Genomic DNA, 27597 nt, shown 5'->3' with positions numbered 1-27597 from the left:
GTACCTGCTTGCAAGCAGGCGGTCGTGAGTTCAATCCCTGGTACCGATAAAAATGAAAAAGACAAAAAAAAAAAAAAAAAAAAAAAAAAAAAAAGACTGCGCGCAAGGTAAGGAGCGGGAGACTGAGGCAGGAAGGTTGGAGCTGGCCAGGGGCCACCCGCCAAATGTCACCCGGGGGTGCGCGTGGGCGGGGGCAAAGCTTCAGCGCTTGGCTGGCGGTTGGTCCTGCGCTGGCGGTTGGTCCTGCTCGCGGCTAGCAGGACCCCCTAGGTCTCGAGGGACGGATTCTAAACCACTGCACGTTGCCCAGGAGACCCCAGTGATGGCACTGTGGACTCGCCTGTATGGCCGCGTCCTGGAAAGCTCTAGGGTAAGTGGGGCCAGAACTTGTACAGCACCCGGTGAGGTGCTAGAAATCATCGTGGTCAGGTGTGCGGTCGCGGGGATCGCTTGCTGGAGGGTCGCACCTGCCTGGGGTACTACCTGGAAGTCTTCAGCGATCCCTGTCGCCCTCATTAGGCCCGTCTGTCTATGTGACACACTTAATAGCCTCTCATGATTGTACCTCTCACCTTTCCTTCCTAACCATTCTCCACTGTACTGAACTGCTGTATTTCCATTGTGAAGCCTTCTTTTTTTTTTTTTTTTTTTTTTTTTTTGTCTTTTTCCTTTTTATCGGTACCGGGGATCGAACTCACGACTGCCTGCTTGCAAAGCAGGCGCTTATGCCGCTGAGCTAAACCCCCAGCCCCCGAGTGATGACAACGCTTAAGTCAACTGAACCCTTTTTGCTTTTTAAGAATGGTTTTTGTTTTATATCGCAATGTTTAAAAAGACTGCGCGCGGGGGGCTGGGGATTTAGCTCAGTGGCATAAGTACCTGCTTGCAAGCAGGCGGTCGTGAGTTCAATCCCTGGTACCGATAAAAATGAAAAAGACAAAAAAAAAAAAAAAAAAAAAAAGACTGCGTGCAAGGTAAGGAGCGGGAGACTGAGGCAGGAAGGTTGGAGCTGGCCAGGGGCCACCCGCCAAATGTCACCCGGGGGTGCGCGTGGGCGGGGGCAAAGCTTCAGCGCTTGGCTGGCGGTTGGTCCTGCGCTGGCGGTTGGTCCTGCTTGCGGCTAGCAGGACCCCCTAGGTCTCGAGGGACGGATTCTAAACCACTGCACGTTGCCCAGGAGACCCCAGTGATGGCACTGTGGACTCGCCTGTATGGCCGCGTCCTGGAAAGCTCTAGGGTAAGTGGGGCCAGAACTTGTACAGCACCCGGTGAGGTGCTAGAAATCATCGTGGTCAGGTGTGCGGTCGCGGGGATCGCTTGCTGGAGGGTCGCACCTGCCTGGGGTACTACCTGGAAGTCTTCAGCGATCCCTGTCGCCCTCATTAGGCCCGTCTGTCTATGTGACACACTTAATAGCCTCTCATGATTGTACCTCTCACCTTTCCTTCCTAACCATTCTCCACTGTACTGAACTGCTGTATTTCCATTGTGAAGCCTTCTTTTTTTTTTTTTTTTTTTTTTTTTTTTTTTGTCTTTTTCCTTTTTATCGGTACCGGGGATCGAACTCACGACTGCCTGCTTGCAAAGCAGGCGCTTATGCCGCTGAGCTAAACCCCCAGCCCCCGAGTGATGACAACGCTTAAGTCAACTGAACCCTTTTTGCTTTTTAAGAATGGTTTTTGTTTTATATCGCAATGTTTAAAAAGACTGCGCGCGGGGGGCTGGGGATTTAGCTCAGTGGCATAAGTACCTGCTTGCAAGCAGGCGGTCGTGAGTTCAATCCCTGGTACCGATAAAAATGAAAAAGACAAAAAAAAAAAAAAAAAAAAAAAAAAAAAAGACTGCGTGCAAGGTAAGGAGCGGGAGACTGAGGCAGGAAGGTTGGAGCTGGCCAGGGGCCACCCGCCAAATGTCACCCGGGGGTGCGCGTGGGCGGGGGCAAAGCTTCAGCGCTTGGCTGGCGGTTGGTCCTGCGCTGGCGGTTGGTCCTGCTTGCGGCTAGCAGGACCCCCTAGGTCTCGAGGGACGGATTCTAAACCACTGCACGTTGCCCAGGAGACCCCAGTGATGGCACTGTGGACTCGCCTGTATGGCCGCGTCCTGGAAAGCTCTAGGGTAAGTGGGGCCAGAACTTGTACAGCACCCGGTGAGGTGCTAGAAATCATCGTGGTCAGGTGTGCGGTCGCGGGGATCGCTTGCTGGAGGGTCGCACCTGCCTGGGGTACTACCTGGAAGTCTTCAGCGATCCCTGTCGCCCTCATTAGGCCCGTCTGTCTATGTGACACACTTAATAGCCTCTCATGATTGTACCTCTCACCTTTCCTTCCTAACCATTCTCCACTGTACTGAACTGCTGTATTTCCATTGTGAAGCCTTCTTTTTTTTTTTTTTTTTTTTTTTTTTTTTGTCTTTTTCCTTTTTATCGGTACCGGGGATCGAACTCACGACTGCCTGCTTGCAAAGCAGGCGCTTATGCCGCTGAGCTAAACCCCCAGCCCCCGAGTGATGACAACGCTTAAGTCAACTGAACCCTTTTTGCTTTTTAAGAATGGTTTTTGTTTTATATCGCAATGTTTAAAAAGACTGCGCGCGGGGGGCTGGGGATTTAGCTCAGTGGCATAAGTACCTGCTTGCAAGCAGGCGGTCGTGAGTTCAATCCCTGGTACCGATAAAAATGAAAAAGACAAAAAAAAAAAAAAAAAAAAAAAGACTGCGCGCAAGGTAAGGAGCGGGAGACTGAGGCAGGAAGGTTGGAGCTGGCCAGGGGCCACCCGCCAAATGTCACCCGGGGGTGCGCGTGGGCGGGGGCAAAGCTTCAGCGCTTGGCTGGCGGTTGGTCCTGCGCTGGCGGTTGGTCCTGCTCGCGGCTAGCAGGACCCCCTAGGTCTCGAGGGACGGATTCTAAACCACTGCACATTGCCCAGGAGACCCCAGTGATGGCACTGTGGACTCGCCTGTATGGCCGCGTCCTGGAAAGCTCTAGGGTAAGTGGGGCCAGAACTTGTACAGCACCCGGTGAGGTGCTAGAAATCATCGTGGTCAGGTGTGCGGTCGCGGGGATCTCTTGCTGGAGGGTCGCACCTGCCTGGGGTACTACCTGGAAGTCTTCAGCGATCCCTGTCGCCCTCATTAGGCCCGTCTGTCTATGTGACACACTTAATAGCCTCTCATGATCATACCTCTTACCTTTCCTTCCTAACCATTCTCCACTGTACTGAACTGCTGTATTTCCATTGTGAAGCCTTCTTTTTTTTTTTTTTTTTTTTTTTAGCTGTAAACTTAAGTTAGGTTGACTGAACAACCACTGCAGTCCTTGAAAAACATCTCTCTTGAGCCATAGCAAATCCAATTCCTTTCTGTGTTCACTAAATTAAGCCCAAGAATTCAGGCAGGCCTTCCCAGGAGCTGACTGCACACAGTCAATAAGATGTAAGATGTAAGATGCCTGTTGGATTTTGTCCTTGTCAGTTTTCCTGGCTGTATACTGCTTCTGTGCTTTTCCTGAAAAAGGATCGAGTGGAATGGGCCCCTACCAGGAAATAGAAAAAAACTAGGTAACAGAAGCGCACTTGTTTTCAAAACTAAAAAGTTTGCTTTTGCAAACAAAACCTCACATGGTTTGCTCTATTCTTTATAGGAGAAATAAGTAGCTCTCTTTGGGCCTTACATCTTCCCAGCGTTGTTGTCTTCTTTAGTGTCTTCATGTGGTGGCTTTCTGCATTTAATGGGTGCCTGGGTGTATCTTCACAGAGTATTTGCATCCAAAGAATAACAGATCTGTGAATAAAGAGATTGTCAGCTTTCCTTTATTAGCTACAGATACTCATAAAGTTGTAGATTTGTGGGAACCTGTATTTTCCGTATAATGACTAGTCCTGTGTTTTTGTTCCAAAATGATGTGTGAGGTGATGCCCACCATCAGTGAAGAAGGCCCTTCAGGAGGAAGTGAAAACCATGGATCTGGCTGCCCTTCACAACCAGATGCAGATTCCCATTTTGAACAGCACATGATGTCCATGCTAGAAGAAACAGACATTGCTCAGAGCACACTGATAGAGACTCAAGAAACATTGGCGTTGACCCAGGGGAAATTACTCGAGGTTGGTCATGAGAGAGATTCGTTGCAGAGACAACTCAATACTGCGCTTCCACAGGTATGTGTGGTTTTCACCTGAAACTACAGGTTTTTTCTGTTACGTGTCTTTCTGTGGTACCATCTTTTGTTTTTGTACCTGTATATTTTGTGTAACCAACCACTTGTCAAATGATAGTTCCTAGTGTTTGTAAGCGCATGCAGAGTTCCTGGGGATTCAGCTACTTAGGGCAAACAAACTAGTGTTCTGTAAAGTCATGTGAAAATATCTTACTACTTTCACTCTTCGCTGAGGAACTGCTAAAGATTTGGGAATGCACTTTGAAGGTTTTTTAAAAAGACTTGAAACAACAACCAAGCGGCATGGTCCTTGGTTTCTTTGATTCTGTTTTGTGAGATCTCTTGCTTAATGTAGGCTTCCCATGGCTTGTATCTCAGGAATTGTATGTGTGTTTAGGATTGTATCTCAAGGATTTGCAGTTTTCTAATGAAATTTAGTAGATAATAATTTTTTTTTGTTTTTGGTATCAGGAATCGAACTGAGGACCTTGCTCTTGCCAAGCAGATGCTTGTTGCTGCTGAGATATTATCTCTAGCCCTTGAAATTTGGTAGACAAGGATTGATTTCACAGAGAAAAATTTTTACAGACGATCTTTACAGAATACCGGTGTTTGTAAATCACATTTGTAATAAGGGATAGAAAACTGGAAATTTATTCTTTAGGAACTTTCTCCTTTTAGACTAGACTTCTAAGTTTAAAACAACTGGGCTGGGGATTTAGTTCAGCAGCATAAGCTTCTGCCTGGCAAGCATAAAGTCATGAGTTTGATCCCCAGTACCAAAAACAAATATATAAAAGTAAAAACCACCTCAAAGTTGGAAACAACTGTAGTTCTTTCTTTAATTATATTACATTCAGCCCAGTATCTCAAAACTGCCTCTTGTGGAATTAAATGGAGACTGAATGGCATGCGAAGGGAGAACATAGTAAAACTAGAAAAATGTAAGGTAAATGGTACACAGCATAGTGGGAGATAAGTAGCTTATTATTTAGGTGTTTATAAGCCATCGAGTACCATTTTACTTGTTCATAATAGTTGCCTTTCTGGTCCATTCAGGTAGACCTGAATAAGCATACATCTATGCTGTCATGATGAGTCTGCAGTGATAAATCGGCAAATGAACACTAGCCCTAATGTATTTGTTGGCTATAGTCAATTCTCCTGAAAGATTAATAAGCCAAGCATTTGAATTTCCTTTTTAGAAACAATAATTTGATGTTAGTGCTATATGTTTCTTTTGTTGGTTAGAGAATCAGTAAATTGTTTGCTTTTGTGGAGCATAGGGTTGAAGGAGGGCTTCATTTGTGTTTGCCTAAGTGCTCTGTCACTGAGCTCCATCCCTCCTAGTCACATTAAGATTTTTCTCATTGGAATCTTATAAATGTCAGAGTTTATTTAGGTCAGATTTTACTATAGAAGATTATAAGAACTGGCCAACTTGTATTTGTGTAGGGAGGTAATGGGGAGCAGTTTATGTGAAGGATTTTATAGTATATACAGGTATTTGTAAATTTGTGATGGTTTAGTTTTGTTTTTGTAATATATTGACTATAATTTGAGATATATCTACAGTTTATCTAATACATAGTTAATCTATTCAGTTTTTGGAAAAAACAGGCAGGCAGGACCTGAGAGGGAAGTGACAGGAGTTTTGTAGAGTTGGTTTCAGGCAGTGGGTGTTGTCACACCTGCTGATGAGGTGGTTGCCTGGTGATTTGTTTCTGGGGGGTTCTCAGTGTAGCAGCCTGGAAATGCTTAGTTTAGTGCATAATGTGATGATGCCACCAGGTCCCGTCACCATCTGAGCACCTGATGCAGCATTTCAGAAACACAGAAACCATGAAACAAACTTGTTTTGGTCCTTTTCCTTTCCTGGAATCAGGCTCATCTTTGGTAGTTGTTTGACTAGAGAGGCCTGTCAAGTAAGTGCCCGGTGTACTTTTGGCACATTAGGTAGGCAGGTCAGAATGTGCCCTACTTCTAAAAATTGAAGTAAAAGGCTGGGCATGGTAGTGCATTCCTGGAATCTTCAACCCTTAGGGAGGCCAAGGCAGGAGGATCAAAAATTTGAGCCCAGCCTGAGAAACTTAGCAGTTGTCTTAAATAAAAAATAAAAAGAGAGCAGAGAATGCTCCTCAGAATGAAGGCCCCCAACTATAGCAAATATCAGAAATCTTCTCAGCGAATTTTCCATAGAGCCAACACACTTGAGAAACAGTTCCTACATCAAAATGAAACACTGGAAGCCCCTGCCTAGTTTCCAGTACAGGTGTTTCTCATTTAATTACCTGCTTAATAACTGTTTGGACTTCCCTGCTGCTCAGACTTATGCCTCCTCTTTTTTTGTTTTTTGTAAAGTTCTGCACATCTGGTTCAGAGACTCTCAATGGTTTTTTTTTTTTTTTTTTTTTTAGTTTGTAATGTTTATACAGTACTATACTTTTTCTGATGGTACTCTATGGTACTGTAGTTTCATGTTCTGTTGTACATTATATACTGCATAGAAGTTGTGCAAATAAAGGCAAAGTCATCAAGTTGGAGTTTCCTTTGACCATTTCTTTGTGCTGAGTGTTGTAATGTATGTACTATATACAGCTCCTCATTTAGCAACTAATTCTTTTAACGCTGTACTGACAGGAATAGGACTTGGTGGTTAAATGAGGAATCCTTGTACCTTTCCTCCAATTCTAACAATGGTCTTGATCTCTCACCATTGATTATTTTTGCTTCTTCTTGACTAAATGAAGTAAAATAGTACCTATATTGTGTTTCTTGGTTGTTTCATTGTTCATGAGATTTACCTGTGTCCTATATTTTTTGCCTATTCTCATCTGTTGTCTGGTAATCCAGCATACCAATATATCAAAATTTGTTCTTTTCTATTCATGAACATTCAGGTTGATTCCAGTTTTTATCAATTCTATCCTGAGTATTCTTGTGTATTATTTCTTTTGTGTATGAGAGTGAAGCTATGGCTGAGCATGGCGGCATATGCCTATAAACTCAGCAGGGCAGAATGTTGAGGCAAGAAGACTGCGAGTTTGCGCCCCTCTTGGGCTTTATACTGAGAACCTGTCTTTTTTGGGGGGCGAGGTAATGGGACTTGAACTCAGGACGTTGTGTTGCCAAACAGGAGTTGTGCCACTAAGCTATATCCCTGGCCCTCGGATCCTTTAAAAAAAAAAAAAAAAAAAGCAGAGAACTGTGGAGTGATAGATATCCCATGCATTTGTTCAGCCTTAAGAGATATTGCTAAAAGTGGCATTGTACTGACACCAACAGCATGTGAGAAGTCAGTGCGCATATCATCTTTACCCCTGACACTGTTCATTCTTTTTTTTTTTTTTTTTTTTAAACTGGTACCAGGGCTCGAACTCATGACCACCTGCTTCAAGGCAGGCACTTATGCTGCTGAGCTAAATCCCCAGCCCCCATTGTTTATTCTTTTATGTTAGCTTTTCTGGTGCCTATTTAATGGGAGAGGTGACTTAGTGAGAGAGGTACCAGAGATCGAACTCACGACTACCTGCTTGCAAGGCAGGTGCTTTTGCCACTGAGCTAAATGCCCAGCCCCTTATCATGTATTTCATGTATTTCTTTAGCATTGCTACTTCTTCATCTGAGAAGGGTCTGTTCATTTTTGATGCCCATTTTTTGAATTTGGGGGTGGTTCTGTATTTTTGAGCTCCTTATATATTTTAGGCATTAATCCTTTGTCTGAGGAACAGCTGGCAAAAATGTTTTACCATCGCGTGGGTTGTCTCTTCACTCTCTTGGTAGTTTCTCTTGCTTTTCAAAAGATTTTGAATAAGATGCAGTCCAAGTTGTTGATTATTTCTGATAGAAGCTTTGCAATTGGGGTTTTTTTCCATGAGATCTTTGCCTATACCAAAGTCTTCAGTTCTACCTGTCTTCCAGCAGATTGGAGTTGTTTCTATTTTCATATTGAAGTCTTTGAGCTATTTGGATTTTAGCTTAATGCCTGGGAAGGGATATGGGTCTAGTTGTAATCTTTGGCATGTGGAAAGCCAGTTTTTTCCAGCACCATTTCTTAAAGAAGCTATCTTTCTTCCAGTGAGTATGTTTGGCTCCTTTGTCAAAGATAAGATGATTGAGTATGCTGGAGTTGTTTCTACATCTTAAAATCTGTTCCATTGATCCTTGAGTCTGGTTGTTTTGTTTTGTTTTGTTTTGCCAGTTTTTATCACAATAACTTTGTAGTATAATTTGCAGTCAAGGATTGATTGGATTCCTTTCTGGTTTTGGTATCAGGATAATACATGCTTCCAGGAATGAATTTGGGAGTATGGCTTCTCTTTCAATTTCTTAAAAGAGACTGAAGTAGTAGTATTAGGTTTTCTCTAAATTTCTTGTGGTGTTCAGCAGTGAATCTGTCAGGGCCTAGGGTTTTCTTTATTGATGGGTTTTTAATTACATCTTCACTTTCACTGACAGATACTGATTTATTTAGAATTTTTATACCTTCTTGATTCAGCTGTGGTAATTCATATGTAACTAGGAATCTGTCTATTTCTTCTTTGTTTTCTATCTTACAATACACATTCTCAAAGTAGGTTTGGTTTTGAGGATCTTCTGAATATCTGTAGGGCTTCTTGTGATTTCCACCTTTTGATTCCCAATTGTATGTGTTTGGGTCTTTTTTGTTTTTAATAAGGTTGGCTGAGAGTTTGTCAAGTTCATTTAATGTAACACAGAACTCTTTGTTTCATTGATTCTTTGTATTATTTTGTTAGTCTCCATTGCTTTAACTTCTGCTCTGTTCTCTATAACATCCTCCTTTTTACAAGCTTTAGGCATGACCTGCCCTTGATCTAAAAGCTTGAGGTTCAACAGTAGGTTATTTGAGCTTGCTCTGTTTTTCAGCTATGGGTATTCAGTGCTGTAAATTTCCCTCCTAGGACTGCTTTCATTGTGTTCCTTATGTTCTGTTACAATGTATTGGCATTATCATTTAATTATAGATACTATTTAATTTCATCTATAACCCATTGGTTATCCAGGAAGGTATTATTGAATATCTATATGTTTATGAATCTTGTAGTTGGCCATTGATTTCCAGTTTCACTGCACTGTGGGCTGATAATATGTCTGGAATAATTTCAACTTCTTTCCATTTCTTTAAGCATGTTCTGTGAGCTACAATGTGTCCTATTGTGGAGAAGGTTGCATATGCAGCAAAAAGAATGTGTCCTCTGATGTTCTGGTGTGGAATACACTGTAGAAATCTGCTAAATCCGTTTGTTTAACAATTTGGTTCAGTTCTGACATTACATTGTTGATTTTCTTGTTTAGTTGATCCACCCATTTGTGACAGTGGGATAGTGAATTCCCTGTTATAAATGTATTAGCGCATATTTTGCTTATCATGTCTATTAATATTTGTTTGTATAGTTGGGTTTTCCATGGTTGGCATTTGGTGCATATATATTTATGACTGTTATCATTTCCTCTTGGATTGTTCCCTTTACAAGGATACAGTGACCTTTGTCTCTTAATCAGTCTTGGCTTGAAATCCCTTTGTCTGCAGATAGAATAACTACCCCTGCTTTTTTCCAGGTTCCTGTTACATGAGTATTGTTTTCCATCCTTTGACCTTTCAGTCTGTGAATTTCTTTTTGAATAAAATGTGTTTCTTGTATGCAGCATATTGTTCGATCCTGCTTTTTGATCCATTCTGCCAGTCTGTTTCTTTCGTTGGGGAACTGAGGCCATTAACATTGATTATAACTGATATGTATTGACTTATCTTTTCATGTTTATTCTCTTATCATTGGTTCTCTTTTTCCCTCCTCTGTGAATTGCTTGCCTTGCCTGGTTGATTGATTCTGTTGTTCTTCATGGAGTTGTAGTCCTTAATATCTCTTTCAGGAATGTCCATCAGAACATTTTGGTGTGCTGGTTTGGTGTTCGTGGGTTTCCTCAGGTGTTCTTTATCATGGAAAGTTTTATTCATTAATTTTGAAAGTTAGTTTTCCAGTGTAAATCAATCTAGTTTGGAGGTTGTTTTCTAGGGCTTGAAAGGCTTCACTCCAAGCTCTCCTTAACTTGAGCATTTATGTTGAGAAGTCTGCTGATTCTGATGGGCTTTTCTTTATAAGTGATTTGTTTCTTTTCTCTAACAACTTTTAATAATCTGTTCTTGTGGTGAATTTGTGGAATTTTGAGTATTATATGCCTTGGTATAGATTGTTTTTGTAGTGGTGAATTGGAGTTTTTATAATGGCTAATTTCTTCACTTATCTCTGTGTTGAATTTTTTACCCTGCTTGGGAATTTTTCTCCCATTACTTTTGTAAACAAGTTTAAGCAATTTGTGGTATCTCCTGCTTTTTCATTGACTCCAGTCAATCTTACATTATTCCTCTTTGCATCATTTAGTGGCCACTGGATTGACTTTTTTTTTTTTTTTTTGGTCCTTTGCTTCTTTTAAGAAATCTTTCTTTCCATGATTGCTAACTGTAATTCATCTTCTATAATCTCCTGGATATCTGTTTGAATCTATTTCTTCTTGGTTCCTCTCCCCCCAAACCCATTTTATTTTGAGAAAAAAAAAAACTAAAACAAAAATTTCAAAACAGCAATCAGGGCAACAATGGCACATACATTATTCATTATCATCCCCAAATCATTCACTCAGAGCACAATATTTCTTTCCTGTGCTAGGCATTCATGGTCTCCATTATTTCCCTACGCTCTTTATTTATCTTTTTATCCATATAGTTCTAGAGTCACTCACCATCTCTGTAGTTATCTAAGAAATTATTTCTGTTTTTATTTTTATAGAGCTTTGTTCATCTGCTTATTACAGGATCTCGCCATGCAGTTCAGGCTGGCTTTGAACTCGTGTAGTACATGTTGGCAGTTCTCCAGGCTCAGATTCCCAAATGCTGGGATTACACTCTGCACCACCATGCCTGGCTGTTCAGTTTTATAATAGATATTGCTGTAACATCCTTGTCATCATGGGAATATTAGAGAGTAGGTGGTTATCAGGGCCCTTTGTTCTATAGTGTCATGCTTTAAATCGCATGTGTTCAAACAGAATGTGCTCTTTGAGTAGTAATTTATAGTGTTTTCTAGTAAATCTTGGATAACTTAGATTTAAATTTGTGATAAAAGATTATTTGATTTCCAGTTATATTTCCTCTAAATCCTGTCTCCCTTATTTCTGTCTTGTCCTTTGTATTGTAATATATTTGCCTGAGTAGATCCTTGAATTTTTAGCTTTAAATCGTGTCATAAATCTGGTGTCTATTTCTATGCATGCGTCTTGTCAGCCTAGCAACTTAAGGAACTATCATAGAAAGGCAAATTTTCCAGTAACTGAGCATACCTTTGTATCTTCCTAATGCATGGAAGAGTATAGTATGTCACACATAAGTGTAATGTTGTCAATATATTGTAATGAATAACTGATGTTTCATTGGAAATGTTTAAACTGACCTGCCACATCACAAGTTACTGTTCTCTTGGCAATCAGCCATCCGTGGAACATGGGGACAGATGTCAGTGCTTGCTATACTCAGAGCTTTTGCCTCTAACCATTGCATGCGTGTGTATAATAGATGGAAAATTTAGGATTTGAAAGGAGGGAATGATTGAAGCAGAGCCATAGGCTTTAGATTGAGGAAAAACAGTTTTCTCTGATATGGAAGGCTAGAACTTAGTAAGCACTGCTCTCTGCCGGGTGCCAAACTCAGTACTTGGCCATTTTTTTTGCTATATTTAGTCCACAAGCACATCCCCGTGAGAAACCAGTTGTTGTGCTTGCCCCCAATTACAGATGTGGAAACTGAAATTTAGATCACATGATGTGCAGAGCAGGTATAAGTTAAGTCTGTTTTGATTCCAAAACCAGGACCATTTCTCCCTTGAGCCTAGATTTTTCAAGATGTTCTGATCTGCTGACAGTCTCCCTCTCAGAGGAAACCTTGGAAGTAAAAGCAGTACCCTGGGAGCAGTGGGGATTGCGGAGTTTTCTTTCTGTCAGTCTAGAAGCTCCCCCTAATGCCTGCTGCCTCTGGCCCTGTGCCATGCCCACTTCATGCTTCCTGCCTTCCTGGTGGTACACTTGTGGGGCAGTGCTGCTGCAGGTGCCAAGTAGTGATTGTCCTCAGCAGCTGTGTGTGAGCTTCTCTATGTGGCTTAGCAGAAGTGTAATTTAGTAAGGACACAGGTACAGATCCTCACTCTGTTGCTGATTAGTTCCTGGCCTGGGAGCTGTTCCTTGGCCCAGTGGAACCATGGCTTGCTCTCTTGTAAGTGAGGTAGTGATCCACACAGTAGTGCTGTTTGGAATGGCCCTGATCTGTGCCCGCCCAAAGTGAGATGCCGCGCTTTCACCAGCAGCCGGCCTCAGAGCTTACCTCTGTTCAGTGGACTTCAGTGTGGTTTGGATATTTTGGTTTTGGCAGTAAGAATTTCTCAGCAAAGGAAGCAGTCTGTTGACTTAGACTCAGACACTGTGGCCTCCTCTTGTTCACTAGTCATCTCTCCTCAGCATGTAGCCTGGTGACTTAGAGGAGACTTGCTCTGGGCTGGCTATGAAAATTAGCCTAGCAATGAGTCTAAGGACAGCAAATATGGGCCAGACAAAGACTGGTATGGGATGGTTACTTTTACACTTTAGTTTTACCTGGCAGAGCGAGGTGACTTCTTGGCACTTGTAGAAAGGTCTGAGACAAGGCAGTGGGTCCTAGCCTTGGGTTTCCTCTCACAAGAGAACAGAGGCAGAATGAAGGCCTGGTTCAATGAGCCTAGAACGCTCTGGGCAGAGCGGGGCCAATGTAGGGGAGTCTTGGTGCAAGAATCTCTTTTTGTGGGTGGAGCATAAGTATAGTGCCTTACCTCTTCTTTTTTCTTTTCTATTTTAACAAATGATTGTTTTAACCTGAAATTTTAAATGATGCCTGGTAAACAACATGGTCTTAAGTTTGATTTTTGGGTCCCTCCCAAAAATAGTTTTGAACTTTTATGATTCTTGTTAGTAATTTCAAGCATGATGGCCTTCTTTAGAGATGAGATTGCTGGACGTTAAACACGGGGCCTTGAACATACTAAGTAAGCATGCTCTGATTACCCCAGCCCACAGCAGTCTTGTTTTGTTACTACAATTAGAAATGAGAGTCAGACAAGGTGGTATATGCCTGTAATCCCAGCACTCAGGAGGCTGATACAGGAGGACTGCTGGAGTTTGAAGCCAGCCTGGACTACAGTGTGAGTTCATGGCCAGCCAGAACTGTATAATGAAACCTTATCTCAAAAAAGAGAGAGAAAGATACAGAATTTGTCTGTTTATCTGTTAAGATTATATCATATGTTATATATCCTAATTTAAGATTGTATCCTAAGTTAACATTGTATCCTATGTGATTTTAGACTTGCAGCCTCTAGAACTGTCAGAAATAATTATCTGTTGTTTATTAATACCCAGCCTATGACTATGGTAGTTTTTTTTTTTTATAGTAGCTGGAAGTGACTGGGAGAGGGAGACTGCTAACAACATAAAGCCTCCTCATCTAGATGAGCATGAAACTAGATTCCACAGTGCTTAAAAATAGATAATACTAAGACACGCTTACAGAGATGACTACTCACAAACAGGTGCCTATTTCACTCGATCACAAATGGGTGGAGAATCTGCCAAAACTGCCAAAATAAGTGAGCATGATACTTAGAGACAGATTAACATCCATAGTAACAGGGACTGGCGGTAAAACGAAGCAGGTATGACAAAAAAACAACTTGGAATCTAGTAAATGAAACAGACCTTAGCTAGAATGATACAGTCTGTTGTGGACATGGTCAAAGACGGAGCATTGGCAGTAAGTCACCAAAGGTGAGCCAGATTGCAGCAAGAGAGACAAAATGAGAAAAATTCAAGGCCCTCAATTCAGGCAGGCCTAGAGCCAGGCCCACCTATTGATGTGATAGGTGTGTGAATAGAATTGATTTGATTTTTGACTTAGAGTAACTAGAGTCTACTTTTCTTCTACCTGCCCCAGAATCTTTCTGATAAAAGATTCCATTAGAGAGAGGGCACACTCTGTCAGGAATGGTACTTATTAGGTGACCTGACAGTGAGCTCTTGCTTATCACCATGGCCAATGCCAGTTAGTACCTCGATCAGGGCCGTGTTGGCATCTACAGGAGAAATCTGTACCACAGGGAAGGGCTCACACTTAGTAGAGAACATGACAGAAGTCTAGATGGCCGGCTGGCCAATACCCTTTCCCCTACTGCTTCGCATCCACAAGTCCCATTCCTGAAGGTTGGCTTTGGGCCTATGAAGATGTCTCAACACTGGCTGGAACTCTGTCAGGTTTTAAGACACATTTGGATGATTTTTACCTGGTTGGCAGGCAGGAGCAAGCAGACCCTATGTTAGTGGCCTTGGTGAGGGGGCATTTGAGTGTGAGGAGACAATCCTGCATGGCAGGTCCAGGGAGCAGAGCCTGTGTTGTTGGCCTGGGGAAAGGACCTTACCTTGCTGGCCTGGGGGAAGAAGGGGCCTTCAGTTGGTCTGGATATGAGAATCATGTGTTGCTAGCTGGGAAAGAGAAGGCTCTGCTGGCCTGGGGAGAAGAATCTCTATGTTGTTATCTGGGGAGCCACCATGGTTTTGGCCTGGTGAAGGGCCCTGTGTTTTTGGCTGGAGGAGTCCGCTATGCTGAGCTGGGTGGGGGAGGCAAATAGAAGTCCTAATTCAAATACCATGGACTCCTGGCCTTATTCCTGATATTTCTTGAATAGATAATTTCCTCATTTACTGTTATCCTTTGAGCCATTTCCAGAAGCTTTGAAGAGTGGTTTTCATCATTTCAGGTCTCCCTGGGGAGCAGGCTGCAAAGTTCCTGCCAGGCTAAGTTCGGCTCACCCACAGTCATGAGTTTTTGGAGAAGAAAAGCTAGTTTAAAAGAAATTTTGCTCTTTTCCAGTGCTTTCTGTGGCAGTGTCATCTCTATTTCTCTCTCACTTTACTTGCCCAATCTCACTGTGGCTCACATAGGCACATGAGTCGTGGTCTGGTTAAAGCAGACTTCATGGGCCTGTGCTTTCTGTGATGAGATTGACTGTGAGCTGCAAACAATTGCTACCAGTGCCCTGTAAGAGCACCGCCTGTGTTAAACTAGCTTTCTAGAATTATCTAGCTCAAGCACATGTTCTTTTGAAGGACTGATTATTTATCCGGTAGATCTTTATTCTTGTCTTTTAAAGGAAAAGCACCTAAAGCCAGAAACACTGGCAGATGATTTTACTTATTTCAGAGTTGCTTTGCTCCAAATTCACATTGCTCAATTCAGTTCATTTGTGGTATCTGTGAACCGGTGTCATAACACAAGGTTTAGCACAGAACAGTGCTGCAGGACTCCTGCAGCTTCTCTCTGCCTTTTGCAAGATCTCCTACACTGCTGCATGCATAGTGTTTTGAGAATGCCTTTACAGAGAATACAAAAGGCTTCCTAGTCCTAGCAGTAAGCCCATTCTTCATAGTTGACTTTGCTCCAATGATTCAGGGAGACTATAGGGACTAAGGGAAAATCAGAATAGAGAGGGGACTAGAATTGGATAGTGACCTTCTAGGCCTTTTTTCCTTGATCTCTCTAAGGGCTCTAGGTCTCAGATCTGTGACTGACTTACAAATGTCTTCAGATGCTTCATTTTGGGATGCCAATTGAGGAAAATGCTTTTATTTCCTGAAGTCTAAAGAGGTGGACCTGGACACTCATTATCCCCTGCTGTGCTTTCAGCAGTGCCAGGGTGGAGGGAAGTCAGATGGCCTGGGTTAGACTCTCATTCCATTGGGAATACCTATGTCACCTTACGGCAAATGGTTGATCTCCATTTCTCTGGAGGAGAATGGGAATCCTTTGCCATGTATCTTGAGATTGGGTTGCCTGTGTGTGTGGACTATGAGGCCAATGGAAGTCTTGCCTAAGAGGTTTTTTTTTTTTTTTAAATTTATTCATGTATGTGTTGATTTATTCCTTTACTTTGCTGCTTTGCAGGAGTTTTCAACGCTTGCAAAAGAGCTCAACATTTGCAGGGAACAGCTGCTTGAGAAGGAAAAAGAAATTGCTGAACTCAAAGCAGAAAGGAACAACACGAGGGTCAGTGGAGCTCTGGTTTAAGTGTTTTGTGCTTTTTCCTTCTGTAGAGTGTGTTCAGTATTAAATGTTGCTTAAAATTTGTGATAGAAGGCAAAGCATGGTGGCATATGCCTTCAATCCCAACATTCTGAGCCAGGAATGTCTTGAGTTAGAGGTCAGCCTGGGCTAGCTAGTAAGTCCTCAAGCCAGCCTAGACTACAAAATGAGACCTTCTTGTTAATAAAAGAAATTAGTGATGGAAATTCATGACATTCGAATACAATTGAGGGAAATTTACCTAACTCTACTGAATTGTAGGAATTTGAACTTGTTTGACCATGAGATTATGAAGGATTTGAATGTGAAATTGAAGGTGCTCTTTACACGCCCCCTTTGGCCTGGTTTCAGCTGTTCCTGGAACATCTGGAGTTCCTTGTCTCCAGGCATGAACGCTCTCTCGAAACGACTGTGATGAAGCGGCAGGCGCGGTGTCCTGCAGATGTGTCCACAGAGATGGAAGTGCTAAAAGCACTGACATTCTTATTTGACCACCACAAGACCCTGGACAAAGAGGTACATGAGCTACACTAGTGGTTCTGGGTTCTTACACTTGCTGGGTTCATGGCAGACTTTGCATGTGTTTGTTTACCTTTAAGGTTTGCTAAGTTTTTGAGTTCTTGTAAACAGACTTTCTGTATTAAAAGGCAATGTTCTGCATAATCAACAAACACTAACTGGAATGTGAGTCTTCAATTGATTATTTCTGAATATTGACTGCCCATTAAGAACTGGATAGTGTTCATTTATTTAGGAACAAGAGTTTCCCGGCCTTAATATTTAAAGCCATTAACAAGGACATTTTCTTGACAGTACTAGCAATGAAAGACATTGAAAGTACTTTATTATATGCCTTTCATCAATATCAGGATAACTATATGGAAAGTGTGCGTATGCATATAAAAACTCAACTCTTTTCAGGTGCGAGAGCAATTACGTGTAGCACTGCAAAGGTGCAGCTTGCTGGAAGAGGAACTGGGCGCCACGCACAAGGAGGTAATTGTGGGACATCATCCTAGCCCTGAAAAGGGAAAATTATTTTATTTTAATCTCTTAAAAAACAGTGTGAAGCCTGTAATACTATTGGATTAGATTTTTATTTCAGATTGCAAGAATCTCTAAATTTGTTGTCAAGCAGTCAGTACATTCTGTTTCTAGTAATCTGGTTCTGCTATGGATGGTCAGCTTTGGCATGTACTGTCTTTTTTATACTATGTTCAGCACTGTAGAATTATGTTTTTCCAAATGGAATTTTGCTGTCTTTACTCATTACTCTTCCATAAGTTATTGTAGTCTCATACTCAGTTTTCGATTGTAGCTAATGGCTCTTAAAAAACAGAATAATGAGAAAAAATCACCAAGAGATGGAGTGCTTGACCATGAACAAGAAGAAACACCAAGCACTAATGGAAAGGTAAGTCCTTGAGATCTCTCTTTGTTCTGTTGCTGATTTCTTATATTTTGTGGTTCGTGTGTGATGCTGTTTGGATGCTGTTGCTGGAATGGCCTGCTTCCAGCTAAAGTGATTGTTGAGAGTCCTATCATCCAACAGATGGCATAAATCCATTTTGATAGTCCCTATGTTCAAAAGTATTTTATTTGGTAGTACACTAAGGTTATTTAAGAGTGTCCATTTTACCCATCAGAGATCTTCTGCTGGCTCCTTAAGCCATGAGGAAGACCTTGCCAAAATAATTGTGCTCCAAGAAGTCATACACAAACATTCAAAAGAGCAGAGTCAGATGAAGGAGCTCCTGGCTGCACTTTCCAGCCATGTGTCAGAGCTGCAAGAAAATCTTGACACAGCAAGAAAGGATCTCATCAAGTCTGAAGAGATGAACAAGAAATTGGAACGAGATGTTCATGAAATAAGTGATAAAAATTACAGGGTTGTCATAATGTTGAGTGCTTGGAGTGTTAAGGATAATGATTCCTTTTTTTTTTTGTCCTTTCCTTGGTCGGTTATTTTCAGCATTTGCACTGTTGAATGAGTATAAATATGAATAATACAACACAGTATTGCTGTCAGATCATGACATACCGCCTCCCCCTGGTTGAGAAATTTCTCCTTTTCTGTGGTCTTTTAAAAAGGTAGAGGAGAACTTGCCCAGCTTTTCCCACTTAGTTTATGGGAGTTTGTCCTCCACCCTCATGTGGATTCTTCATCTTTGCAGCTTCTTGGCTGTCATCATGTGTTCTTCTTTATGTTCAGCTTCTCAAGTACATGCACTCCTTAAACAAGGATTTTCAGTACTAGTTGTGCTTTGAGTTCGCTAAAGAGATGTGAGTATTCTCTGGGACTGTGGCAAAGGGAGCATTATCAGGTGTCTTCTAATTTTTTCATATTTTTCCTCAGGCACAGAGGTATGGTATTGAATTTTGGATGTTACATCAGCTCTAATGTGTGAATAGTTTTTGGGTAGTTTAGGCTTTGTGCTTATCTTGCCTATGAGATCTCATTTCATGTGAAATTGTATTTACAACATTCTGCTTTGCACCTGTACTTGTATCTTTGGTTTTATTTCTCTTGCTATACATTTTACTTTTTAGTGGCATTCTTAGCCAGAATATAATCAAATTAAGCAAGTCATTTTAGTGGAATGTTCAGTGTCAGCAGTCTGTTTTGTGACATTTGGATGTATTTATGATTTATACTGTTAACTAACTGAGCAATATTTTTCTTTTCTTTTCCTGTTTTTTTTTTTTTTTTTTGGACATATTGGGTTTGAACCTAGGGTTTTTCACATACTAGGCAAGCACCAAACCACTCACCAAACCATTTTCTTTTCTTTTTTCTTTTCTTTTGGTACTATGAATTGAACTCATGATGTTCTGCTTGACAGGCAAGTGCTATGCCATGGAGCTATATCCCTGACCCTTTTTCTTCTTTTCAAACTTATTTTATTTATTAGTGTTTGGTTTTTTGAAAAAAGGATCTTGTGGTGTAATTCAAGCTGGCCTTGAACTCATGGCAGTTCTCCTGCCTCAGCCTCTCACATGCTGGGATTACAGACATGTGGCACCAAGCCTGGCATTGTATTTTCATCTTTTTGACAATCTCATTTATCAGTTGTGTCCTTCTTTCCAGTATTTGTAAAAGAAGTGCAGCAACACATCTGTAATCCCAGCTACTTGTGGACTGAAGTGGGAGGTTTGCCAGTTTAAGGTCAGCCTGGGCAATTTAGGAAGACACTGACTCAAAAAGAGCTGAGTATCCCAAGCATAGTGGGTGAACCCTATCTTTCTAGCTACCCAGGAGACTGAGGCAGACAATCATAAGTTCAAGGGTAGGCTGCCCAATTTAGCAAGACCTTGTTTTGAAATTAAAAGGAAAAAAATATGGGACCATAGCTCAGTGTTAGAGTACCCCTGCCTTCTATTCCCAGTACCACACACAACCACGGAGGAAAACTCTTTCTTCCTGGTTCTCTAATTCAGCATGCTGGCTGACGGTCTGTGTGCTTCCATTGTTGGTTTTGATTTCTTATGCCACCCTTGTGTTTGTTTTATTTTAACCATCTCCAGATTCAATTCTAATCCAGGCCTCAGGTCCCTATCAATTTGTAGTTTGTCCATGAAGCTCCCCTCTCAGCCCCTCCCCATTCTGTGATGGCTCTGCACAGCTAACCAGGCAAGCACGTGTGAGTCTGAGCTGGATTATGACTGATTAGTGGGGCTTGGGGTTTTTGTCATTAAAAATGTATTTTGCTCAGTAGTGATCAATTATATTTAATATATAATTTGTCAATGTGGTTACAAGCAAGATATAATTGGTTGAATGTTTTTCCTTAGATTGTACAGGATCTGCATGATTCATGAGTGAAGTATTTCCTAGGTTAAAAAATAATCTGGGCTCACTGCAGTGGCACATGCCTGTAATGCCAGCTACTGGGGAAGCTAAGAAGGAGGATTTTAAGTCTGAGGCCAGCATGAGAAGTTTAGCAATGTGCTATGTCAAAATAAAAATATAAACGTGGCTGGCAGTGTAGTTTGTTGAGTGGCCCAGCTGGATTCAACCCTGCATACTGCAGGAGCAAGGGGAGGGGCCACTGCTGAGTGTAAAATTTATGGGAACTTTATACAGACAATACGAATCAGATTTTATTGATTATAATCAGAATTCTAAATCTCATCAACTTATAGGGTATATGCTATAGTCTTTAATGGACTACTTAAAATGCCTCCTATCTAGTACTGTGCTAGCTTTTATTGTTACGTATTTTAGGATGCCTAGCTTTCTTTCTTTTTTTTTTTTCCATTCCATTCCACTCCTTTGTATTCCACAGTATCTTGGATGGAATCTAGGCCTGTGCACTGAGATACACACATGACCCTTTTTTTTTTTCAGTATTATTTTTTATTGTGAGACAGGATCGTGCTAAATCACCAAGATGAGCTCAAACTTGGCAGCCTTCCTGCCTCAGCCTACCAGAGTGCTGTGATTTCATGTGTATGCCACTGCACAAGGGATAAATGATATATTTTAGGAAGTTGTAAATCATATTCTAGGTGAAGATTTTACTGCATTGCACAAAAAATGATTAACTAAAAATAAGTTTGTTCAGTTTTTTGTGTTTTTCTGAGACAGGATGACACCATGCAGTTCAGGCTGGCTTTGAACTCATGTAGTGCAGGTTGGCAGTTCTCCAGGCTTAGCTTCACAAATGCGGGGATTACAAGTCTGCACCACCATGCCTGGCTCTTCAGTTTTATAATAGATGTTGCTGTAACATCCTTGTCATCATGGGAATATTAGAGAGTAGGTGGTTATCAGGGCCCTTTGTTCTATACAGTGTCTTGCTTTAAATCGCATGTGTTCAAATAGAATGTGCTCTTTGAGTAGTAATTTATAGTGTTTTCTAATAAATCTTGGATAACTTAGATTTAAATTTGTGATAAAAGATTATTTGATTTCCAGTTATATTTTCTCTAAATCCTGTCTCTCTTATTTCTGTCTTGTCCTTCATATTGTAATATATTTGCCTGAGTAGATCCTTGAATTTTTAGCTTTAAATCGTGTCATAAATCTGGTGTCTATTTCTTTGCATGCATCTTGTTAGCCTAGCAACTTAAGGAAACATCATAGAAAGGTAAATTTTCCAGTAAGTGAGCATAGCTTTGTACCTCCCTAATGCATGGAAGAGTATAGTATGTCACACATAAGTGTAATGTTGTCAATATATTGCAATGAATAAGTGATGTTTCATTGGAAATGTTTAAACTGACCTGCCACATCACAAGTTACTGTTCTCTTGGCAATCAGCCATCCATGGAACATGGGGACAGATGTCAGTGTTTGCTTCACTCAGTGCTTTTGCCTCTAACCATTGCATGCATGTGTATAATAGACATAGAATTTAGGATTTGAAAGGACGGAATGATTGAAGCAGAGCCATAGGCTTTAGATTGAGGAAAACTAGTTTTTTCTGATATGGAAGGCTAGAATTTAGTAAGCACTGCTCTCTGCCAGGTGCCAAACTCAGTGCTTGGGCATTTTTTTGCTATATTTAGTCCACAAACACATCCCTGTGAGAAACCAGTTGCTGTGCTTGCCCCCAATTACAGATGTGGAAACTGAAATTTAGATCACATGATGTGCAGAGCAGGTAGGAGTTAAGTGTGTTTTGATTTCAAAACCAGGACCATTTCTCCCTTGGGCCTAGATTTGTCAAGATGCTCTGATCTGCTGGGAGTCTCCCTCTCAGAGTAAAACTCGAAAGTAAAAGCAGTACCCTGGGAGCAGTGGGGATTGTGGGGTTTTCTTTCTGTCCATCTAGAAGCTCCCCCTAATGCCTGCTGCCTCTGGCCCTGTGCCATGCCCACTTCATGCTTCCTGCCTTCCTGGTGGTACACTTGTGGGGCAGTGCTGCTGCAGGTGCCAAGTAGTGATTGTCCTCAGCAGCTGTGTGTGAGCTTCTCTATGTGGCTGAGCAGAAGGGAAATTTACTAAGGGCACGGGTACAGATCCTCACTCTGTTGCTGATTAGTTCCTGGCCTGGGAGCTGTTCCTTGGCCCAGTGGAACCATGGCTTGCTCTCTTGTAAGTGAGGTAGTGATCCACACAGTAGTGCTGCTTGGAATGGCCCTGATCTGTGCCTGCCCAAAGTGAGATGCCGCGCTTTCACCAGCAGCCGGCCTCAGAGCTTACCTCTGTTCAGTGGACTTCAGTGTGGTTTGGATATTTTGGTTTTGGCAGTAAGAATTTCTCAGCAAAGGAAGCAGTCTGTTGACTTAGACTCAGACACTGTGGCCTCCTCTTGTTCACTAGTCATCTCTCCTCAGCATGCAGCCTGGTGACTTTGAGAAGACTTGCTCTGGGCTGGCTGTGAAGATTAGCCTAGCAGTGAGTCTAAGGACAGCAAATATGGGCCAGACAAAGAGCGATATGGGATGGTTACTTCTTCATTTCAGTTTTACTGGGCAGACTAAGGTGACTTCTTGGCACTTGTAGACATGTCTGAGACAAGGCAGTGGGCCCTAGCCTTGTGCTTTCCTCCCACAAGAGAACAGAGGCAGAATGAAGACCTGGTTCAGTGAGCCTGGAAGGCTCTGGGCAGAGCAGGGGCTAGTGTAGGGGAGTCTTGGTGCAAGAATCTCTTTTTGTGGGTGGAGCATACGTATAGTGCCTTACCTCTTCTTTTTTCTTTTCTATTTTAAGAAATGATTATTTTAACGTGAAATTTAAATGATGCCTGGCAGACAATGTCCTAAGTTTGATTTCTTTTTCCCTCCCAAAAAGTTTTTTTGAACTTTTATGATTCATGTTGTTGATTTCAAGCTTGATGGACTTTTTTAGAGATGAGATTGCTGGCGGTTAAACACAGGGCCTCAAACAAGCTAAGTAAGTGAGCTCTGGTTACCCCAGCCCCCGACAGTCTTTTGTTTTGTTACTACAATTAGAAATGAGAGCCAGACAAGGTGATATATGCCTGTAATCCCAGCACTCAGGAGGCTGATAAGGGAGGACTGCTGGAGTTTGAAGCCAGCCTGGGCTATCATGTGAGTTCATGGCCAGCCAGAACTGTATAATGAAACCTTATCTCAAAAAAAAGAGAGAAAGATACAGAATTTATCTGTTTATCTGTTAAGATTATATCCTAGCGGGCTGGAAGTTTAGCTCAGCAGCATAAACGCCTGCCTTGTAAGCAGGCAGTCGTGAGTTCGATCCCCAGCACCAATAAAAAGGAAAAAGACAAAAAAAAAAATTATATCCTAAATGCTCTCAGCTCACACTAGTCTAGGTGGTCTTCAGTGAGCTGCTACAGGACTATAATGGAATCTGTATCCTTTATACCATTGTACAGATAAATAAATTAACTATTCACCACTTGTTGTTCACCATGAATGTTTCATGAAATCTAGTCCTGCTTCAAAACCCGAAAATAACAACCTTCTAAACAGGGCCTAACCAGACCCTGAAAGAGTTCACATATGCACTATTTCCACAGTCCTGCCTTCTTCAACACATAGGCATACTCATGGGCCATCCCCTAAAAGAAATCCCAGGGTCTGCGTGACCCTCTTTTAATAATATACCCAGGATTATTATTATTTTTTTATTTAAGGAGAAAAAGAAAAAAAAAACAGAAAAAGGATACAAGTGATACAGAATTTCAAAAAAAAAAATAAACAGTAGGAAGTCACTAGTTAATAGATTACATACTGTCATCTTAGAAATGGTTGTTCAGATTACAAAATTAAAGCATATAAAGTAGACATTCAAACTGTGAGACTACAAACAATTCTGTTCAATGATCCCACAAAAACTTAGCAATATGGTTATCTATCTTATACACTTAAATATACATGCAATTATATCCTTTAGAGCACTTTCTTTTCCTCTCTTTTTTACTATGACAATTATACATTTTGGGTTTTATTACTCCCACAGTTCTTATTACTTTCTATTTGAAGAGAATAAAATCCAATGTGACATAACAAAACAGAGTCAGTCAAATCAAAAGAATGGATATAGTACATAATATAAAAACGGAAGACAAAGTGATGATCATTGGTTACCATAATGCCTCTTGCTATCTTAAAAAGAATTGCCTATATCATCAGTTATAATAAAACTGAAAACATTAAAGAACAAAACCAATAAAAGCAAAACATTGGAGACATTGCAGGACTTCAAAAAAAGATAATATGCAAACCCAAAACCCAGGATTATTTTATGAAGCCACATGGAAGTAGGGTTTTAGGCTGCATGCAAATGCTTCTGCTCATAACATTTGGTCCACACAGTGAGAAACAGAAGCCACACACATGCATATTTGGGTCTTCGCTCATGCTGTCCTTGTCTTGTTTCTTGCTAGAGGTAAAAGTATTGACAGTTTCCCTGAGGCTTCGGCCCCCACTAGTGTTCCTTTGAGTGACATCAGTAACTGAAGATATGTGTCACAGGCTCTTCAGTAATGAGAGTAACTTTGTTAACCTGAAGTGATAAAGTGCAGTGAACAGGCTTCATTTAGGACTTCACTGTCCCTCAGTAACTATCCTCAGAGGTACCTGAGGTTGTACGGAGAACAGAATCTTGAAGGGGGGGTGATGCTGTCCCTGGGCTTCCCGGGGCTTCCATGAAGGAAGGCTATAGGTCAACCTGCCCTGCTCTCTCTCTGCTATGTGGTCCATTTCCCCCAGACAAACAGGCCTTCAGGTTGGCATTCAATTAAAATGAGACTTCTCAGGACAGGTAGAAAGTTTAGCTAATAGGTTTTGAGTCAGTTTATGTTATTTAAAGCCTATGTGATGTGTTTTCTTATAATGTACTGTTAGCTGATGTTGTTTTTTCACTCCTCAGTTGCTAGCTTGCAGAGAAGAAGAACGAGATGACAAGACAACGATAAAATGTGAAACTTCCCCTCTCTCCTCTCCGAAGTCCCTTCAGCTAGACAGGCTGCACACAGGGGCGTTGCAAATAGTCAGCCACGAGGACATCAGGGACATGCAAAAGTAAGGAGCAGGTCTCGTAGGCCACCAGACCCCTGAGAAACCTGCTTGTCTTAGTTTTTAAGAACATCTATTAATCTTTTCCTGTGAGAAAAACCAAGTTTTTAAAGAATTCTCAGCAAGCTCATTTGGTTGTGATTATTTAAACGTTAGACCTAGGATGTGTTCTCCTGTTCTGCGGCTGTAGTGACATCCAGTGGAAAAGGCCATCTGTTTGGGCAAAGTTTAGAAAGAATAGGAATTATTTGAAATTAGCACTTGAGAGAAAAGCTCCATTTCTTCAGATCCCACACACTCACTTCTTTTAAGAACTTTCTTTCTATTCCTGGTGAAGAATTTGCCACACGGATGTGGCAGGTTCTGGATCGTGCTATTCTGTGGACAATCGGTGCCTCTCAGGTACCCTCCCACACTCTGGGTCTTCTAAGCTCTTGAGAGTCCCACATTGTCCCTATCCCTTTAGGAAGCATGTTCCATCAGGAGGCCATGAAGGCTTGGTTACTTATAGACTGTTGTTTTCCACACTTCCTCTTAGAAGCTTTTGTTCCATACCAGGCAGTATGATCAAGCAGGCACATTGGTCTCCACAGTGTCCTGAGAGATAGTACAGCTCTCACTTTGCAGGAGAGCAGGATCCAAGGAACCAGCCTGCAGGAGCTGCTGAGAGGGAAGGTGGAATTCCAGTTCTGGCTTCTGAGACCTTGTTCTCTTTCCTGAGGGCTGAGTGTAAACCTCACTGGCTGAGCAAGGCCCCTGCAGAGGGTGTTCCCTTAGATGTCCAAACCAGGCAGGCTAGAGTACAGGCCTCCTCTGAGCAGGGAGCAACATCAGAATCTTGGCTTTCCAGACATAGGTCTGTGGAAGCATTACTGGGACCCTGCATTGCTATGCATAGTGTGCTGTGGGTAAGAGACTGGAAAGGATCTTCAGGGAGTTGAAGTAGGAATATTAAAAATGCAGACTGTTTTGGTACATGTGAGTGGACTGTGGAGTTCTAAAGAGGGCATGTGGTAAAAGTCCATTTTCTTTCCTTCAAGATCAAAAAGTGCCCAGGATGGTCCTGTGAGCAATCCCAGTAGCAGTGACAGCAGGCAGGACTCGCCCCACAAAGCCCCAAAGAAGAAGGGCATCAAGTCCTCCATTGGTCGTTTGTTTGGCAAAAAGGAAAAGGGTCGGCCTGGACAAACTGGCAAAGAATCACCAGGACAAGGTGGGTGGGGTTTCGGCAGCTGTCCTAACTGCTGGGAATGGGAGAACGTGAACTTTGTCCTGTGTGCCTGCCGCAGGTGCGCAGTGCCCACGTGGAGTCATGGCTGAGGGTTCTCCAGAAAAGCCCAGTCTGCTTTCTCAGTCTGCCCATGTGTGAACCAAAGCAGAGCAGTGGACATTCATTTGGCGTGAATGAATAACCCTCATAAGTGCTACTTTACACTCTTGAACATTTGTATGTGTTTGCTTGGAAGCTTACCCTTCAGAAATTATTCAGCTCTCTACCTGCAGAACCTTCAACCTATTTGTGAAACATATAACTTTGCCATGTTAATTTACTGTAAATTTGGGGGCATTTCTGATTTTTTAATAGCTGTTCTTTCTGAAACAGAAACCTCATCTCAGGATGCATTCCGACTTAGCAAATTGGGAGGAAAGGCTGAAAAAAATCGAAAATTTCAAAAAAAGTAAGCTTTTTGTTATTTCTCCATCTCATGAAACAGGTTTCTGAGTTAACAGTCATTCTTAGCTGATTTTAAGTGTAATTTCTAGCTATGTAAATACATTGTCTTTTGAAAGATGAACCTAAAGCAGTGATAGAGCTTTCAGTGATACAAAGAGCTTGCTGCAGCATGCACGCCATAGGTTTGCCTCCATTGACCTAAAGCCTGTTTTAAGCCATCATGTCTGGAGAACAGAGGACATTTGGAAATTTTGACTGAACTCACACATGTATTCTCAGTCTACCTTTTCAGAGTTGTCTCCCAGGATGATAGAATGGGTAATAGTTAGGCTTGGCCATTTGAGCTCTGGCCGCTGAATCCTGGTTAATTCTCTAGTTAGCTGTGTGTCTCTGACAAAGTTACTTATCCTGTGCTTCAGTTTTCTCAACTGTCAAATGGCAGTTACAGTTGTTCATACATCATGTGGCTGTTTTTCAGTTCAATAGAATTATATATGTGCATGTATATGTTTTATAACATGGACACAATTCCTAAATAAGTTACAATTACAGTCAGGCTTCTGAGACCTTGTTTTCTTTCCTGTTGACTGAGTGCATCCCTCAGTGCCTGAGCAAGGCCCCTGCAGAGGGTGTTCCCTTATGTGTCCAAAC

General features: G+C 41.7%; 1 protein-coding gene across 1 annotated transcript in view; it reads left to right on the top strand.

The window, feature by feature from the left end:
• The first annotated feature begins 2703 nt into the window (after window positions 1-2703).
• The window catches only part of LOC134472800 (liprin-alpha-1-like), a 60535-nt gene continuing 35641 nt past the window's right edge, over window positions 2704-27597 (top strand). Inside the window, exons 1-9 of the mRNA XM_063235127.1 lie at window positions 2704-2984; window positions 3906-4154; window positions 16185-16286; window positions 16674-16838; window positions 17244-17318; window positions 17641-17736; window positions 25126-25277; window positions 26312-26484; window positions 26875-26950. Coding sequence (XP_063091197.1) covers window positions 2937-2984; window positions 3906-4154; window positions 16185-16286; window positions 16674-16838; window positions 17244-17318; window positions 17641-17736; window positions 25126-25277; window positions 26312-26484; window positions 26875-26950 — 1136 coding nt within the window. The 5' untranslated portion in view covers window positions 2704-2936. The remainder of the gene's footprint in view (window positions 2985-3905; window positions 4155-16184; window positions 16287-16673; window positions 16839-17243; window positions 17319-17640; window positions 17737-25125; window positions 25278-26311; window positions 26485-26874; window positions 26951-27597) is intronic.

The sequence above is a fragment of the Cavia porcellus genome, unplaced genomic scaffold, assembly GCF_034190915.1.
Source record: "Cavia porcellus strain 051 isolate PalLab524CR breed Dunkin Hartley unplaced genomic scaffold, mCavPor4.1 scaffold_25, whole genome shotgun sequence".
Classification (NCBI taxonomy): domain Eukaryota; kingdom Metazoa; phylum Chordata; class Mammalia; order Rodentia; family Caviidae; genus Cavia; species Cavia porcellus.
This window is presented reverse-complemented; position numbering and strand designations above follow the sequence as displayed.